A 17077-nucleotide genomic window follows, 5' to 3' on the forward strand; every position below is an offset into this window, starting at 1 on the left:
GAAGTCAAATGGGGTTTGAAATTTAGTCTTAACTCAACTGCACGCATAGAATACCTGTTTTTTTCTGGAAATTTCATCAAGTATTTTTTAGTGTCCACTTCCCGAAATACATTTTTAACCGGGCACCGAGCAACTCTCGCAACGGAAGTTGCGTACGACGCATCGCGATTGCTTCCGGCCGGGCCCGTGACGTGACCCGGGCCCAAGCCGCGAATATCATGTAATATCATGTGATCCTAATGACAATTTTTTTATCCGTGACTTAAATTGAGTACAGACAAAAATAAGTTGACATTTTTTTACTGTGGCAAATTGTTGATTATTTTAACAAAAGTTTGCGTTTGTGTATCAGAGCTGGAGGAGAATATTTTGAAGTTTTTATTTTAGTGAAATGATTGTAGTTTATTTTTTTAACTAGATTTTAGTAACAAAGTTCTTTATCGACATCTTTTGTCCACCATTTCATTTGATTTGAATTTTGAGTTTCCTACGGTCATATAAATATTCAGCATATGTAAAAAGTAAAAGTTTTTTTTTATTTGTCCGTTACAAACACTACATATACAGGTAAAATAAAAATAACTAAACATGTACTCTAACGCATTAATAATAGATCGTATTTAGATATCTGCTCTGACGACTGTACCAGTATTAATTTATATTCTTAAGAGACATTTTCCAAACTATCTGCATTGCACAAGCATTCATCATCACAAACAAAATCGCAATGAAATTACAAAAACTCAAACGATAGCAATTTTCACGCGCAACAAAACCTAGACTGCAAAAACACTATCTGTGCATAGCCAGGGTCACGCCAATACCTCGTTTGCGCTAATTTGCTTTTTATCCTGATAGGCCAATTCGAACATACAATGATATCAGAATAACGTCTGACTGATGTCATTCAGTTATCGTGCATTTCGCTCGTACTTGTCGTTATATGTATTGGCGCGGACGAGACGCACAATAACTAAATAACATGATTCAAATATAATTCTGATGTCAGTGTAAGTTCGAATTGTCCTGTGAGCTCGGTCAACGTCCGAAGGCTGGGGATTTTCCGTGGCTGCGGGACTCGAATCCTTGCATTAGGGGACTTTCTTCGTAAATATTAAAAACGATATCTCCAAGTTTCGAGGATTTTATTTTACTTACTCGTTTAAGTTTATTTCACTTTTTACGATTATTTTGTTAATAAATTAATTATGTGGAAGATTTTATCATGAAGTATCATTATATACTTAAATTCAATAATGTTTTTACTATAACTGATAATTAAATTAAATGTAAAAACTAGTAATGAAAAATCCCGAACTTGATTATCACAAAATATTCACTTTTGTCCTCGCAAAAGAGTTTTGTTATAACGTCTGTTACAGCTTTTTTTCAAGCACTATTTACAGAAGCAAATAATATCGTCCATAAATAATTTAGATCGACGACCACTCTGGACTTTATGACTCACTGTACGCGAATCAATCGAACGCTCCGTGCACTATTGTCCGATCAGTGAGCCTGTCACTGAGACTGGATTGAACTGCAAAACTAATACCTACCGAACTAAACATACACAGCGCAATCGGATCCACAATTTACACTACTATGTTTATTTTCACATCACCTATTCGGAAAAGTGCTTTTTCTTCCCTAGGAGGCACTGACACTGGTTTTCTAGGACACTATTTTTGTTTTAATTGCATACTATTTTCTTTGCTTTAATAATCATTTTAACATAACACTTTCCTCGTAGTTACGAGTAGGTTATGTGAAAATCAGGAAGTGTCATTTATGGTAGGAAAATCATTCCCACCTTAGGCGTTAACACTTAAAGGTCGAGCCACACCGGCTTGCGTGTCCGTGACGTGCGCGTGTGCGTGCGCTAAAATGTTGGAGCCGCACACGCACACGTCACGCAAGCGGTGTGCCATCTCTCATAAGGATCTGTATACTACAAACGCCGCACGCGCACGTGCAAGTCACGCACACGCAGCCGGTGTGCACAGGCCTTTAATCCGTCATGAGCTCGGGATTCTATTTTAGAATGTATGCCCAAGCCGTAATGTATGTCATTTTGCTCCTTTGTGACACGATCTACTATTTTACCCAAATAGTGCGGAAAGAGGGTAATATTTTCCGGTTATTTGTTTAAAATGCCTGTTTATTAATACTCCTTTATCAAGCCTATTATTTTACTTATTTTTATCTTAAAGACGGTTCAAGAATTCGCATGCGAATTAAGCTACATTGCGGTATTTGATCGATCAATTGAATTTCTAACTCCTGTGGTGTCAGCAAGTATAAGCCTTTCATCATCATCGTCATCATCTCAGCCATAAGACGTCCACTGCTGAACATGGCCTCCCCCTTGGACCTTTACATACGTGCCGGTTGAAAGCGACCCGCATCCAGCGTCTTCCTTTATAAGCATAAGCCTTTGCACCAGTCTAAATGAACCTTAAGTCATAAAAAAACAATGTAGTATTTTTTTATACGAGTACATTACGATTCTATTAATTTTTTTTTGTAAAGCTCTTAAATAACGCAACTGTTGACGCTGACTGTACAATACGTTCACTGTAAAAGCTCATTTCCAAAGCGTAACTTAGTGCACGTAGTTGCAAAGTAATTAAAAAGAAATTAACAATATTCAAATACACTATCCGCCGGCCAGAGCAAACTCACCTCTGTTGCAAAGGTTTGCATTATGGTGAAAGTTACAGTGCTATAAAAGTTAGTTCTCATCCCTGTTGTTTTGTTTATCAGATGTCCTTCTGTTTTAGCATGTTTAGAAACAGTTTCATGATTGCGTAACAATATTTAAATCGTGTTTCTGAATAGTTTATGTAGTTCTGTTATGTTTAAAATATCAACTCGTTCCCTGTTTACACACTCACACTGTAGAAACATCAATATTTTGTATGCAGTTAGACCACAAACATACTTAGTTGGGTGTTTTTACGATTTTTTAATTTTCCTTGTCTTAGATTATGAGACAATTTTAATAGTTTGTATGATTTCATAAAACGGTTAATGTCACGAGTCACGACAGTATATTATCAACAAAAGCTTTGCTGTGACATAAACTTTATGAAGCGCTTTACGGCCGCGGGATTTAATTTAAACTTTTCAATGGAAAATGACCGGCTAGCGCCACACTTGAGGATTAATTGAAAAATATTAATAACACTTATATGACCCATGTACTTGTACTAGTTTATGTGACTGCTACATAATGAAAGGCATTAAATACAAGTGTGGGTTTATAAAACGAGTTGAAAGCGAGTTTCGTAAAAACATGATTATCGTTGCTAATACATACTATTTTTCGTTAACCCGTGCACCCGCTTCGTAATACCGGGTCAGCTAAGCGGACGCCCTAAGCATTTCTAACGGGGTTATTAAAACCAAACAATATTATCACGCATCAAAACACTCCTAAAATGGTTCAAAACCTAAATTATCTCAATATCCATATTAATAGCATTTTCCTTTCAGCTATAATTATTAATTACCTCCGTAATTATTATTACCTACACTACCGACCCACTTGTGGCTTGAGTTAAACTAACGCAGGAACGTTAACATTACTAACCAATTGAGTTACATTACGTGGTACACTAGTAACATAGTGAATCCGTCCCTAGAGCCAGCTTCGGGCTCGGCGTCCTTAATTTAATAATATAATTTGATACGGGATGAAAATTTAAAATAATTCAGGCGGGAGTTTAACGTATTAACAAGAGGTATTTTTACTTTTATTTAACGCTGAGTCATTTTTGGCTTTTTATCTATAGGCATCGCCAGCAGAGATGAGGTGAATGATAACACAAACTTACACAGAGTAGGTTATAATCGCAAAACAGTAGGTATTGAATGAACGAAGGAGTGAATGTTACTTAAACGCACGGTATTTAGCTAAAAAAACTTTGGTAAGAAAGTTTTTGGTCAATTTTGAGGTTGTCGTTCAACTGACTATGGGTAGAAAAAAGAACAGAAATTTAAATTTAAATCTCGCTGTCATAATTCAAAAACCTACATGATTCTACACATACATACATACATGATTATATGTATCTACATGATTTTACTGTAGTGTGCGTGACTTCAACTCTCCTGGTGATAACGAGACGTATAATATATGTCACGGCTAGACCGCACGGGGGAATGATAACAAACGGTTTATCGTAAAGACGGATTACGATAGCTGGGTACTTTATTTTATAAACAAGCTTTAAGTACCTTTATACCTAAGTCTATTGAACCACACGCTTGTAGTAATTTTAGCTGTAAAATAAAGTATTTGAAACAAAGTACAAATACTTACAAGTACAGTGGCGTTCAAAAGTGCATCCGGATAGATGCCGACCGTAATGCCTTAATATCACGATTGAAACATCTCCATGCATTTTTGAACGACAGTGTACCTATAATTTTATTCGACCCTGTATTCCCTACCCTAAATTCGCCTTTACTCGTAGTATGATGTGGGCTTCCTTTGAAACATAATGTATGGAGGCCGTTCCAGGTACCTACTTGCACGCGAGTTGCCGATGGAAATATTAAGGCACATATTTATTTAAAAATTTATAGGTATGTGAATTTTCCCTGGCCTGCCTTGAGCTTAACATACGAACCTTTTAACTTCCTAATAACGACGTGTTGTTGTTTGTAAATTCAATATTTGCTCTTGATTTTTGGCTGAAAGTGATTTGCCTGTAATTTATTCTGTCATCTCGCTCACGTTCGCGAAATTGACTACTTTATGATTTCACGACTTGAATCCCTTCTGTCAAACTTCATCTTCGCCATATCACAAAATTGGCAATATCAACAAACACCTATTATTCCTTCGTATAAATCCTGAGGGCGTCCGCGAGCTGGCGCGGGTGCACGGAGCGGGTACACGTGGGCGCCATTGTAGGTAAAATCCATCGCACGCGTCCGCGCCATGTTCACTAGACATGAAATAGTAAAGATATGTGACGTTCCACGGAAAAAGGTACCTTATGGCGGCCGCAATAATATTGGAGCGGCGTTAATAATAGCGTAAGCGCCAACCGCCATAAGGTACCTTTTGCCGTGGAACGTCACATATCTTTACTATTTCATATCTAGTAACTCTCTGATTGATTTCCCGAATCGCGCCGAATTTTTCGTTAACCCGCTCCGTGCACCCGCCCACGCAAGCGGATGCCCTTATTCCTAACCACCTTTCACAAACCCCTCACAAAATCATAGCGTAACGTATTTAAAAAGCACTCGACTCACATCCTGGCGAGGTGCTCGGTTCGAGAGGCTAGACAATGGCCGCTTTTATTAGATCGCGCATCCGTGGAGAGGCTGAAAGAGTTGCTTCCGCGCCCTTTGAGGTGGTCGCTATTCGACATGCGTTGAAGACGTATAGCAACGAAATAAAACATGAAGCTGGCTACCGTAATCCAGTAAAGGATTCGTTAGGAGGTACAATCACGTACTGCTAGCTTTTACAGCTGGTCAAAGGCGTCTAGCCTTTCAAAGATACACCAGAGCATTTGGGAAAGGTACCGCCGTGGCCGGGTGGTCTAGTGGTCAGGACGTTAGCCGTGTAAACTGAAGACGTACATCTAATTGTAAGATGTCAGTTTATATAATGAAGGTGACTGTTGAGCTTGTAAGCTATTTTTAAAAGATTAGTTTAACGCATTTTACCTTGAGTACAAAATATAAATCCATAAAATCTTCCATTTTTTGCTAAGCTGATTAAACTGTTTGTTTTGTTTTATTTCAACATTAAGGAAATTTTATATTATTTTTTGGGGAATTAAAAAGTTATTTATGGTAGTCGTAAGCAGTCTACTCGCATAACGTATACACCATCAAGATCCATAGAACATTGTTGTATTTATGCCGCCATTTTCTCGTATATGAGCAGTTTTAATAAATAATCAGCTCTAAACACAAAAATAATATACGAACCTCTGGGTAGATAACAATGTCTAGAGAATTCGTTACGATATTATTTATGTTGTACAAGTATCATGGCCACTACACACTAAAGGTATGTTAAACCATTGCACTACGCACAATCGACGAACTGACCAACGTTAAGGTGACAGTCCATTTCCAACGACAGCTGCAATACTGTTAATTTTACTATGGAAATTGACAATGACAGCAACGCGTTCAGTACAGGTAGTGCAGCTGCGGTTAGAAATGGAATGTTACCATTAAAGTGGTGTTCGCTGCCGCATTACTGCCGCGATTGTGACATGCATTAAGTCACTCATTTTACTAAGGAAATTAATAAATAGGTACAGCCGCGGCAACAACAACACCGCAACAGTAGGTATTGCAGCTGCATATTGCAGCTGCATTAACACACGAAAGTCTCCTTTAATATGTCACACAAATTTGTAAAGCTTTTAATACAAACAAATTTTAATGAATGTTCAATTTGTAAAGCTTTTAATACAAACAAAATTTAATAAATGTTTTAAATGATATTACAGTAGCAGACGGTTTGCTGCAACCACCATGTTTCGCAAAAACTACAAACAACCGTAATCCCTGATTATGAATCAATTAGTAATAATGAAATTCGACGAACAATAAACTAAGGCCAATTCGAACGTACACTGATATATCAGACTCACATCTAAATGATATTCCGCTATCGTGCATTTCGATCGCACTTGACCGTACATGTATTGGCGCGAGCCAGAGACGCACGATAGCTAAGCGACATCATTCAGATATCATTCGGATGTCCGTATATTTTTTTAAATTGGCCTGACTGACCAACATTTAGGAATAGAGCGCAAAAACAAAGAGACAAATATGTAAAAAAAATACAAATTAATTATTAAGTACGCAATTTTAGATTCTCGCACTATGTGTGAAACAAGCTTTGAAGTTTATCTAAAGTTGCCTTCATTCCATAACAAATGTTTAGAGTACCTAGCAGCAGCAGTTTTTTATTTTCTGACTTTTGTTTGAATAATTGATCTCGTCTACGTTCAGAAATGAGCATCTTTTACTTGAACTTAGAACTTATCTAATTTAATATTTGATAAACAAAGTTAGTAGTTTTATTTTACTTTTCTTTTTACGCAGCTCTTTCAGGAATAAAATAAACTGGCTACAATCAGACCAAGGGCGACGATAGAGGACTAGATGTCCAAGATGGGCACGCTATAAAAAACTTACTTTCAACCTCATTATCATATCAGCTTAAAGACGTCCATTTCTGGACAAAGCTTCCTCCAACAACAACATATATATTTAATAAATAATAACTATAGGTACAAACTTAAAATGACCACGTGACTTATAATATAATTTTCATGTGTTCATTTCATGCATAAATAATTACCATTTAATTAATATTAATAAATACTTTTCCATTGAATTCAACGATTGCCAATTGCCGTTTTTGTCCCAAAGATAGACGTTTAAATTACATGTATTTACGGCCCCAGAATATCGCAACATACGAATTTGCCATCATATCGAAACCTATTTACCAAGAACTGTTAAATTTTCGAGCAGCGCTGCCGTGACCTACCCAATCTCCGGAAATTGTCACCAATGTATTAGCCCCTAAACCTTCTTATAGACATCAATGGCAGTGTATCATAAAGAACAACATAGTCGAATGACGCCAAACGCCACAAGCGCCATTAGCTGTCCAATGGCGCCAAAATCTCGTAACGTACGAATGTGCCATCAAATCTCAGCCTACCAAGAAGCTGATGGATTGTTAAATTTTCGAGCAGCGCTGCCGTGACCTACTCGATTTCCGGGCCCGACGACGCTTCCGGCGCGACGCGACGTTCGGGCGTGTGAGGCGTGCTCGTAGATTACCTCACACTAGAATATAGTGGAAGGCACATTCAGTATTTTGAAATATGGTCATCTCATTTAGATGGCGCGCGAACTCGCATGCGATTTTAGTTACATTGCGGACCATTCAGGTTACATCAACTCAGCGGACCGATCAAATAACGCAATGTACTCGTACCTAATGAAACTTGCATGCGAATTCTCGCATCGTCTAAATGAGCCCTAACGAGCAAGAGCAAAGCGCAAGCACTTTTCCGTTTCAATTTGGGCAAAAATGCTTTCGTATGTGCGGCTGCCGTCTGCTCTCCTTTACAGTTAAGTTCATATTTCTCACACATTGTAGTCCAAAGTAGTCACATACAAATAGAACAAAAATGTTAGTTCAGAAGACGCGTTACACACCTTAAAACATTATCATGCGAGCACGATGCACTGATATTAATTTTTTTAAATATTTTATGTCAACAAATACCGTAATGTGTGGGGCCACAGGATGCCTATTGATATTTGTTAACAAGGTTCTTTTCAAATAAATATTGTTTTTATTTTTATTAATGCTGTAGCATAAAATATTCAACGGAACGGACGCATACTTGTAGGTATTTCTTGTATTTCCGTATGCGCTTTAGTCGTTTTAAATGCTCCATCTAGCGGTTAGTAGCGATCTGTGGGCGTAGTTTACTGTCTGCTCAAATGTGTTCGAGCAAGCGTTTTAGATGTTTCATTCAAAACTATAGCGTGTTCGACATATTTCGTTAAGGATGGCATTTTGAATAAAGCAAATGATAGGGGATGTCCAGCAGTAGTTTCTGGCTATCAAAATTTGTTAAAAAAATACTATGCGGATTTGTATGTACACACTCCTCCAAACTTTTCCACGTATTCGGAAATAAATGCAATACTTACGCCTTGCTCGTTCTGTGAAAATCCCTTAGATACGCCTCAATATGCACGTGGCTCTGCTGGCCAGCGAAATATTGTTATGGCTACACGATGGGCCAGCGCCGGCCACTCCAAGGGACGCAACCATGGAATGAGATAGCAATATCACTTGCTCCCTCTAACACATAGATAGATAGATAGATAGATAATAGTTTATTCATCACACATGGTAATAGGTACATTAAAGATATACATCGTGTACACAATATCTATACTACTAACAGGTGCGACTAGTCAGGAAATATTAAACTAAGATGCATGCATGTCATAATTTGTAACATTCACATTTCATTAAATTCATTTAAGTTATACAGAGTATTTTTTAATAATAGGTCTTTCACTTGAGCACGAAACACTGTCAATCTTGATTCCTTTTTGAGATGTTCGGGTAATTTATTATATAAATTACGACCAATATGTCCTGCCACCAATAAATGCGGCCATTGGAGTGGCCGGCGCTGGCCCATCGTGTAGAGGAGCCATTATTGTTAGGTACTAATCAACCCGCAACACTCACGAAACTAAAACACCGACCCACATCTTCCCCGCATTCCGCGTTCGAAAATTATTTGAGTCGGCAATCGGAAACATGCCGCTGGACATCCTGTACTTTTAGTACCTAGTATGTTTTTGCAAAAGCTATTGTCATTTTTACACTCGTTCATCGCCGACTGTACTTTTGGAACGAATTTATATGAGTCCAATCTAGAAGAATTTAATCGAAAATTTAAACAAGATTCAATGAATCAGTCAATCATTCATCAATGCATGTTCAAACCTTCTTCTTCTTGAAACCTGTATTATTTAAGGCGTGATTGAAATTGGTAGCATAATTTGTCTTTCTAACTTTTTAAGAACAGAATCGTCCACGGTCAAATACGTTCCGAAAAATGAGCATTTTTCCTGTGAACAATGATACTTAACGGATTAGGTACAATTTACCGAGCAATATAAGCATTGGTAAAATGTACCTAATACGTTGCCTAATGCTTTAAGTTTCAAGTACAACCTCTTGACAGTATTAAGTTCCTCCCAATTTCAATAAGGCCGGCGCAAAACTTGCGGGTATTAAATGTTCGTATGCCATTAACTATCAGAGACAAATGGGAACCTTTACCTGCAATAGAGAAGCTAGCACAGCTGTGACTAACATTCCGCCTACCATAAAATACGAAACTAAAGCGGCATTTGAGTTTCACAAAATATTAATTTGATATCATTTTGTCCTAAAACACAGTCTCGCTCGTACAAATGTATTTAGTGCATAATTGTGTTCTTTCATATTTACACGGAAACGTCACGTCACGTAGGTAGGCAAATCTTTAAATGAATGGGTAAATACTTGCCAAGTCACACTATCGAGTAGCAAATAAAATATCAAATCTACTCTAGAATATTGATTGTAGTGAAATGTAGATGTTATGTGACATGTAAAATTACACTACTTTATAAATATTTATCTCAATAGTTGAGATCAATTTCTAAAATCCGAATGCCGCGTCTGGTCTCATCTCAGCACTAAGGCGACTGTATCCACAATGCGACTTACAAATCCTCGCCTAAGACAATTACCGAAGTTCCCAAAATCGATTAACCGCCGCATAATATATTCATCGACATCCATCATCCGAGGATATCTGTCCCCCGGGGCGGACTTATCGCCGACAGCGATTTGAGTGGAATTAGCTGAAATATTGATTAGGTGTGTGTAACTGCCACATTAAAGATTATTTTGGTCATACCTTGATGGTTAACATAACAAAGTTTGACCGTAATTATTATTTTAATGACATTGGGATGCTGAATGCAGGTGACCGTACTTAATAATACATATTACTAATTTGAATAATATTATTTTGGGCTGTGTTTTCCAATTCAACCACCGAGCCGCGAAATCTAGAGGATACTTGATATGAATTTATGTTAATATATCAATAAGATCTTCCTAGCATTAGGTTTACTTTTAATCACGGCTCACTAAAGCAACCTATCGTATATTTAAAAGAGATTTTTTTCTGATGTCTGGCTCGTTACGACTCACGATAAACTTCAATCAATATATTATAAGATATTTAGATACTTGATTTACACTTTCGACATTAACAATTTCAAGTACCTAAATAGATTTCTCTTTCCAATAGAAAAATAGCAAAATCTGCAGGAAAAACGCTAATTACATCAGAAACCACTGATCCGAAGTGTTTACTTGAAACATCATGATGCAGCTTAAAATAACGTTCAAAAAATCCGGCCAAGCCAAGTAAACAAGTAACGAGGAGTAAAATATTTGCCCGTTCACGGGTGGACGCGCGCGCCTCGAGCTCCAAATTTCGTCTTTGATTGGCACACAGGTAAGTTTTGGACTAACGGTGCGATTCGGGAAATGAATTAGAGATTAACTAGATACGATATAGTAAAGATATGTGTCGTCCCACGGGTAAAGGTACCTTATGGCGGTTAGTGCTCACGCTATTATTAACGCCGCTCCAATATTATTGCGGCGCTATGCGACGTAAGCGCCGGCCACCATAAGGTACCTTTTTCTGTGGAACGTCACATATCTTCACTATTTCATATCTAGTGACTCTCTAATTCATTTCCCGAATCGCGGCGCCAGCCGCTATGAGGTACCTTATGCAGTGGAATGACACATATCTTTACTATTTCATATCTATAGTGAGTGTCTAATTCATTTCCCGAATCGCGGCGCCAGCCGCTATGAGGTACCTTATGCAGTGGAATGACACATATCTTTACTATTTCATATCTATAGTGAGTGTCTAATTCATTTCCCGAATCGCGGCGCCAGCCGCTATGAGGTACCTTATGCAGTGGAATGACACATATCTTTACTATTTCATATCTATAGTGAGTGTCTAATTCATTTCCCGAATCGAGCCGTGAGATGGAGTTTAGGTTATTGCGAACTTTATCGGGTTGCGTGAACGTGTTTATAATTTAGCTAATGGCAAATATGAAGTACCTAGGGTGTATAATTATTACGGCGATAGAACACTTAACAAACGTTTACCCTTTTTAATGAATACCTTGCCCACGGACATACTCAAAGAGCCCAAAAAAGGGAAATTTTAAAACAGTCTAAAAAGGTATCTCCTAAATACTCTATAGAGGATGTGTTACCCTACAGAGTATTCAGGACATACTTACCTAAGTATTTTAACTCCTAATGTAAACCTATTATAATATTAAAATTAACTATTAAGTAGGTAGAGTATAATCTGACTCCATAGTCAAACAAAATGTAGTTTTGTGGAGCATTGTCCTTAACAAAAAAGTTGTAACTTCTTGTACTTATAATAAATAAATAATAGCTAAAGACGGCGTTCGAATCCGGCCTTGACTGGCCTTCGCCAATACATGACATACATGTATTTCAGTTAACACCTATATTAGCTATGAAATTAAAAATGAAACGGGAAGAATTCTAATTTATTCCCAAATTGTCATCAATAAATTAGTAAGTACATATTCTTTATTGTGCACCATACAGTTAAAAATAAATAGAAAAAAAAGAAAAATAATATACATAAAAAATGGATACCTACAAGACATAATAAAGTGTTTTTTAATGAAAATTATTTTACGAAAACCATACTTATTTCTCATAGCGCTTTTCAGAAAATCGTGAAGATAGTTACAACGCCCTCTATGAATATTATCGAACACTACCACAGTGACAATTATCATTTCATTCATCCGTTACACGTTCTAATCAAGCTAACGATCATGAGATAGCGTCTAACGGTTAAGACATCCTAATGAGCTCCCAAGGCAGACAGAATTCTCAACTCAAAAACGTCGTAAGACCACATGAGTACCTACGGCGCTTACGACCTTTCTTACAAAAGAAATTGTGAGTTGACCTACTTCGGAAGTGAATTTGTCGTTTGTTAATTATGAACGTCACTAGTGTCTTGTAGTGGTGCGGGTTGCGATGAAAAGGGAAGTTTCTTTGTTCAAAGTTCAAAACGGGTAAGGTCCTTAATTCCTCTTTATTGTTCAAACGACTTTCAAATGAAAGTTCAAAGTTTGAATTTCCTTGACATATTTATGTGTGCTATTATGCCTATGATGGTTATGCACGCACAAGCAAACAATGTACATCGAGTAAATTATAGGGCCCGATTCTGATTTCTAAACACGAAATTAAAATCCGTAATCAGCTCCAATACAAAGTGACCATAATTATTTATTACCAAGTGTATTGTGAACCCAGCGCAGACTAGAGCTGAGGTCACTAGCATTAATAAAGCTGCTAATAGACTTGCTGAACTGTAATGAAGCGAATTATCGCGTCTCGCAACTTCGTCACAAAGCCATTCTAACTCAAAACTTGGAATATGTTTTTAAAGTTTTCGTTACAGCTGGATTAAAAAAAAAGTTAAACTCGATTTAAATACACCTATTTATTTTTTGTGGCTATCAAAGTGCTTACAAGGAATGAGTTCTTGTGATCTCGTACTATATTGTCTATTAGCACGATTTTGGCACCCGTCTGACGACAGATGGGCTACAAGCTACAATACATTTCAATTGCATTTATTTTCATATTTCATAGAAACATTATCTAAAATAATTTGTTATACAAAAGGTTAATGGTACATAAATAATCATATAAAAGTAACTTAAATATATCTAAATATTAAAATATTTTAATCTAAAAGGCCTCCGCGGGCTGTACCGGGTGCAAAGGTGCCCATTATACTTGCCGCGTTACCACGTTGGATAGCGATGGCCAGCCTTTGCACCAGGTACGAACCCGCGTGAGCGTCAGAGGTCCTCTCCCTGATTCTACCTCCCACCTCCCTTATAAAAGCTATGGCGTCAGACTCCCAACACCCCGTTACCCCGTAATTTGATAGTTGACATAATATAAAAAAGTTAAAGTTTTCGCACTGGCGGTGCTACCATTTTTAGCACCCTAGTATTTTTTTGTCGTCGAATCGATATCTAAAATATTGGTTATTTTCATATAAATAAAAAAAACTTAATAAGTACCTATATTATAATTTATAACTCACGTAAAGTTAGCATAGCGTTGGAAATCAGCGCATGACATGAATCTGAAACAAGTAAAATGGTATCGTTAGTGTCATAGTCACATTTCACATTACACTTAAAAGGTTTTAAAATTTAACGTAATTTTTATGTGCACATTTTTTATCTTCATCTTCTTCGTCGGTATCACTCTTGACAGAGTGGTCGTGGTCATCACTTCAGGTGTTGGTGGCAAGCTTCACAACACGTCAGATAAAGGCGGCAGTAAATGGCTCATCATCACTACATGAATGCACGAGGAAGGCGGCTATCAGAGAAGAGTGGCGACGTGTTGTGAAGCACATTTTTTATAGAGAGCTGAAAATAAGAAGCACCATATGCCTACATCAATGATAAACCGACGACATCATTTAGATACCATTTTGACGTCAATATTTATGTACCTAAGTTAAATAAAATAGCTGATAGTGTCACAAGGGAGAAAAATTACATATTTACGGAGAGGGCGTATATTTTCCTGGACGAAGAGAAGGATTATATAATTGAAACCCAAACATAGCAAGGGATTCTAAAATACAATCCTGAGCATAGTGAGGGATTCAAGTGTTAACGCCCAAGGTGAAAATAATTTTGCTACCATGTGACACATAGGTAGTGTTTTTCACATCACCATAAGGTAATTATATTTTCTAATACATTACTTAAGCAAAAAAAAATCGTTGTTCTTTGTTAAGTTTCACTTTGATCCCTCCTAGCACGAAAGAAAATGCCCTTTTCCGAATAGGTAAGTTAAAAAAACTGTGCCGATCAGCTAATAGCAGGATTAGCAGGACCGATTTAATTTAGAAGCATAGAATAAACGATGACAGTCAACTTTTTACCGCACACAGGAGAAAAACAATCCATCAGTGCACCCCTCGGCTCAAACGGTTCCATGACACAATAAACAGTTTACACAGTATTATAACTCCATATACTTTGAGCGTGTTTTAACCGCTACTAGGTGATTATTATTGTTCTCTCTGTGTGTGTGTGTGTTTGTCGATTTATGATTTTGTTCCACTAACACTTAGTTTTTAATATTAATTGTTACTAACCATTATGGGCCATTGTCTTTTAATAAATAAATTACATTACCTACATATACCTCGAGGCTAACGGTGATAACTAAGTATCGCTTATTTATACTTTTTTTATTCGTGTCCCCAGAAGTACTAGGTTTTTCTTAGGCACATTCAGTAAAGTTGGGGAAAATCTCAACTGATATAAAAATAATAATAATCTAGTAGGCAACTTTCAGCATTATTTTACAAACAACATGACTAACTTTGTTGTACAATAGGTATTTACTTATTGAAAATTGTATAAACTATTAAAATAAAATAAAATGTAACGTAACTAACGGCATTATGCAACATGTTTTTAATAATATTTAAAAACCTTCAACCAACCGTAACCGTAAATATTATGTAAACCTGTGTTGTGTACAATAAAGTGATTACTACTACTACTAACAATTGTACAATAAAAATGAGGTACATTATACGTACTATATGATATAGGTATATTTCTTTTATAATTATACTAAACATTACACACCCTAAAACACCGTTTAATAATTTTTACAGAGGATAGAGACATGCTAATAAATAAATTAAATTGAAAAATGTATGAAGTTATGGTACTGATCTCATCACCGACTGTACTATAACCACAGATTTACATCAGTGTGCCGCTTATTGTTGTGTATCACACACACAACAACAAACAATGCACACGAGTTTGCGCTGCACACATTCACAAAGGTAAGTACACTACGCAGTCATTTGAATGTGTGTTGTAAGCCTGGGGGTACACGAAGAAAGTAAATAATTAAAAGAGTTAAGAGCATTTAAAAAATTGAATGGAATTTGTTTTTAAATCATAATATCAAAAAAAGTCAAACGAAGCGGCATTACTATGGTCAATATACAGCAAATTGTGTAAACATACGTCCTATAATTTATTTACTATACTTGGTCAAGCAGATCTTGTCAGTAGAAAAAGGCGGCAAATTTGAAAAATGTAGGCGCGAAGGGATAGCGTCTCATAGAAAATTTGAATTTCGCGCCTTTTTCTACTGACAAGATTTGCTTGACCATCTATAACCCCCTTATTCATAAACGTTTACTAAAGTTGACAAGCCGATAACAATCGTTTGTCCCTTTCCGACGTATTAGTATGATGGAAAGGGACAAACGATTATTATCGGCTATTCAACTTTAGTAACCGTTTATGAATAAGAGGGATAATCTTTATTGCTCAAATGAAAACACATTGTACAAAAAGCGAACTTAATGGCTCAAAGCATTCTCTACCAGTCAACCTTTAGAAAAAGCAGATAATATTAATATCGAGACAGAAAAATGGAGACTACGTTTATATGGAGAAGCGGTAGACCCCTTTCCTCTTAAAGAGATCAAAAATGGAATGTGCCCGTGCACCGCCAGCCTAAAGGCTTGGCCACACACAGAGCGCGACGCAGCGCCGCGTCCGCGCCGCGTCCACGCACATGCTAACAGGTTACCGACGTCAAACAGACTGCGTCCCGCCGGTATCACGCCCCGCTTCTGTCGCGCCCCGCGCCGCACGGCCCCTTGCGTCCGCGCGGCGCGTGCGCAGCGCTGCGCCGAGCGAACGCGGCGGCCCGCCGCGTCGCGCAAGGTCACATCAGTAGGATCGGACGTTAGGCAGCGAGCGGTGCGCCGCGTTCCCGCGCGGCCGCGCCGCGTCCACGCGCGCGTTGAGGGCGTGTTGAGAGCGTAAGGCCGGCGCGATCGGCGCGCGCCCTGTTTGACCAGGCATCACGCGGCGCGGACGCGGCGCTGCGTCGCGCTCTGTGTGTGGCCAAGCCTTTACAGCGCTCCCTCAGTTCTCACTTGACCCACATCCCGCGCGGGAAAAACTTGCAAATTATCGAATGTGACCAACTTGCCCGCACTTTCATAATGCACGTACGTTACCAGTGATTTATTTACCTGCTGGTCTAAACTCTGAATCGAGTCTGAAAACTCTTGGAGTTTCCCATGGTTTAAACGAGCGTTTTAATGCAGAATTGCTCTTGTGACTTGCTTGTAAGTATAAGAACATACGTTAAGCTATGGCTTATGAAGTAAGTATTTATACAGAGGCGGCATTCGAATTACAGAATTAAATTTTCTTTTAGGCGGAGTAGCATTTTTTTATAAGGTTACTTTTGAGCAATGACACTTTTGATATTACTCACTTTTTGAGAACGCCACTTTCTGAGTTC

General features: G+C 37.7%; 1 protein-coding gene across 10 annotated transcripts in view; it reads right to left on the minus strand.

Moving 5' to 3' along the window:
• LOC134664917 (disintegrin and metalloproteinase domain-containing protein 11) overlaps positions 1-17077 on the minus strand; it is a 733539-nt gene that overhangs the window by 603250 nt on the left and 113212 nt on the right. For all 10 annotated transcript variants that reach the window (XM_063521633.1, XM_063521632.1, XM_063521635.1 and 7 more), the window contains exon 3: positions 13809-13850. In XM_063521633.1, coding sequence (XP_063377703.1) covers positions 13809-13850 — 42 coding nt within the window. The remainder of the gene's footprint in view (positions 1-13808; positions 13851-17077) is intronic.

This window comes from Cydia fagiglandana, chromosome 6, assembly GCF_963556715.1.
Source record: "Cydia fagiglandana chromosome 6, ilCydFagi1.1, whole genome shotgun sequence".
NCBI classification, from domain to species: domain Eukaryota; kingdom Metazoa; phylum Arthropoda; class Insecta; order Lepidoptera; family Tortricidae; genus Cydia; species Cydia fagiglandana.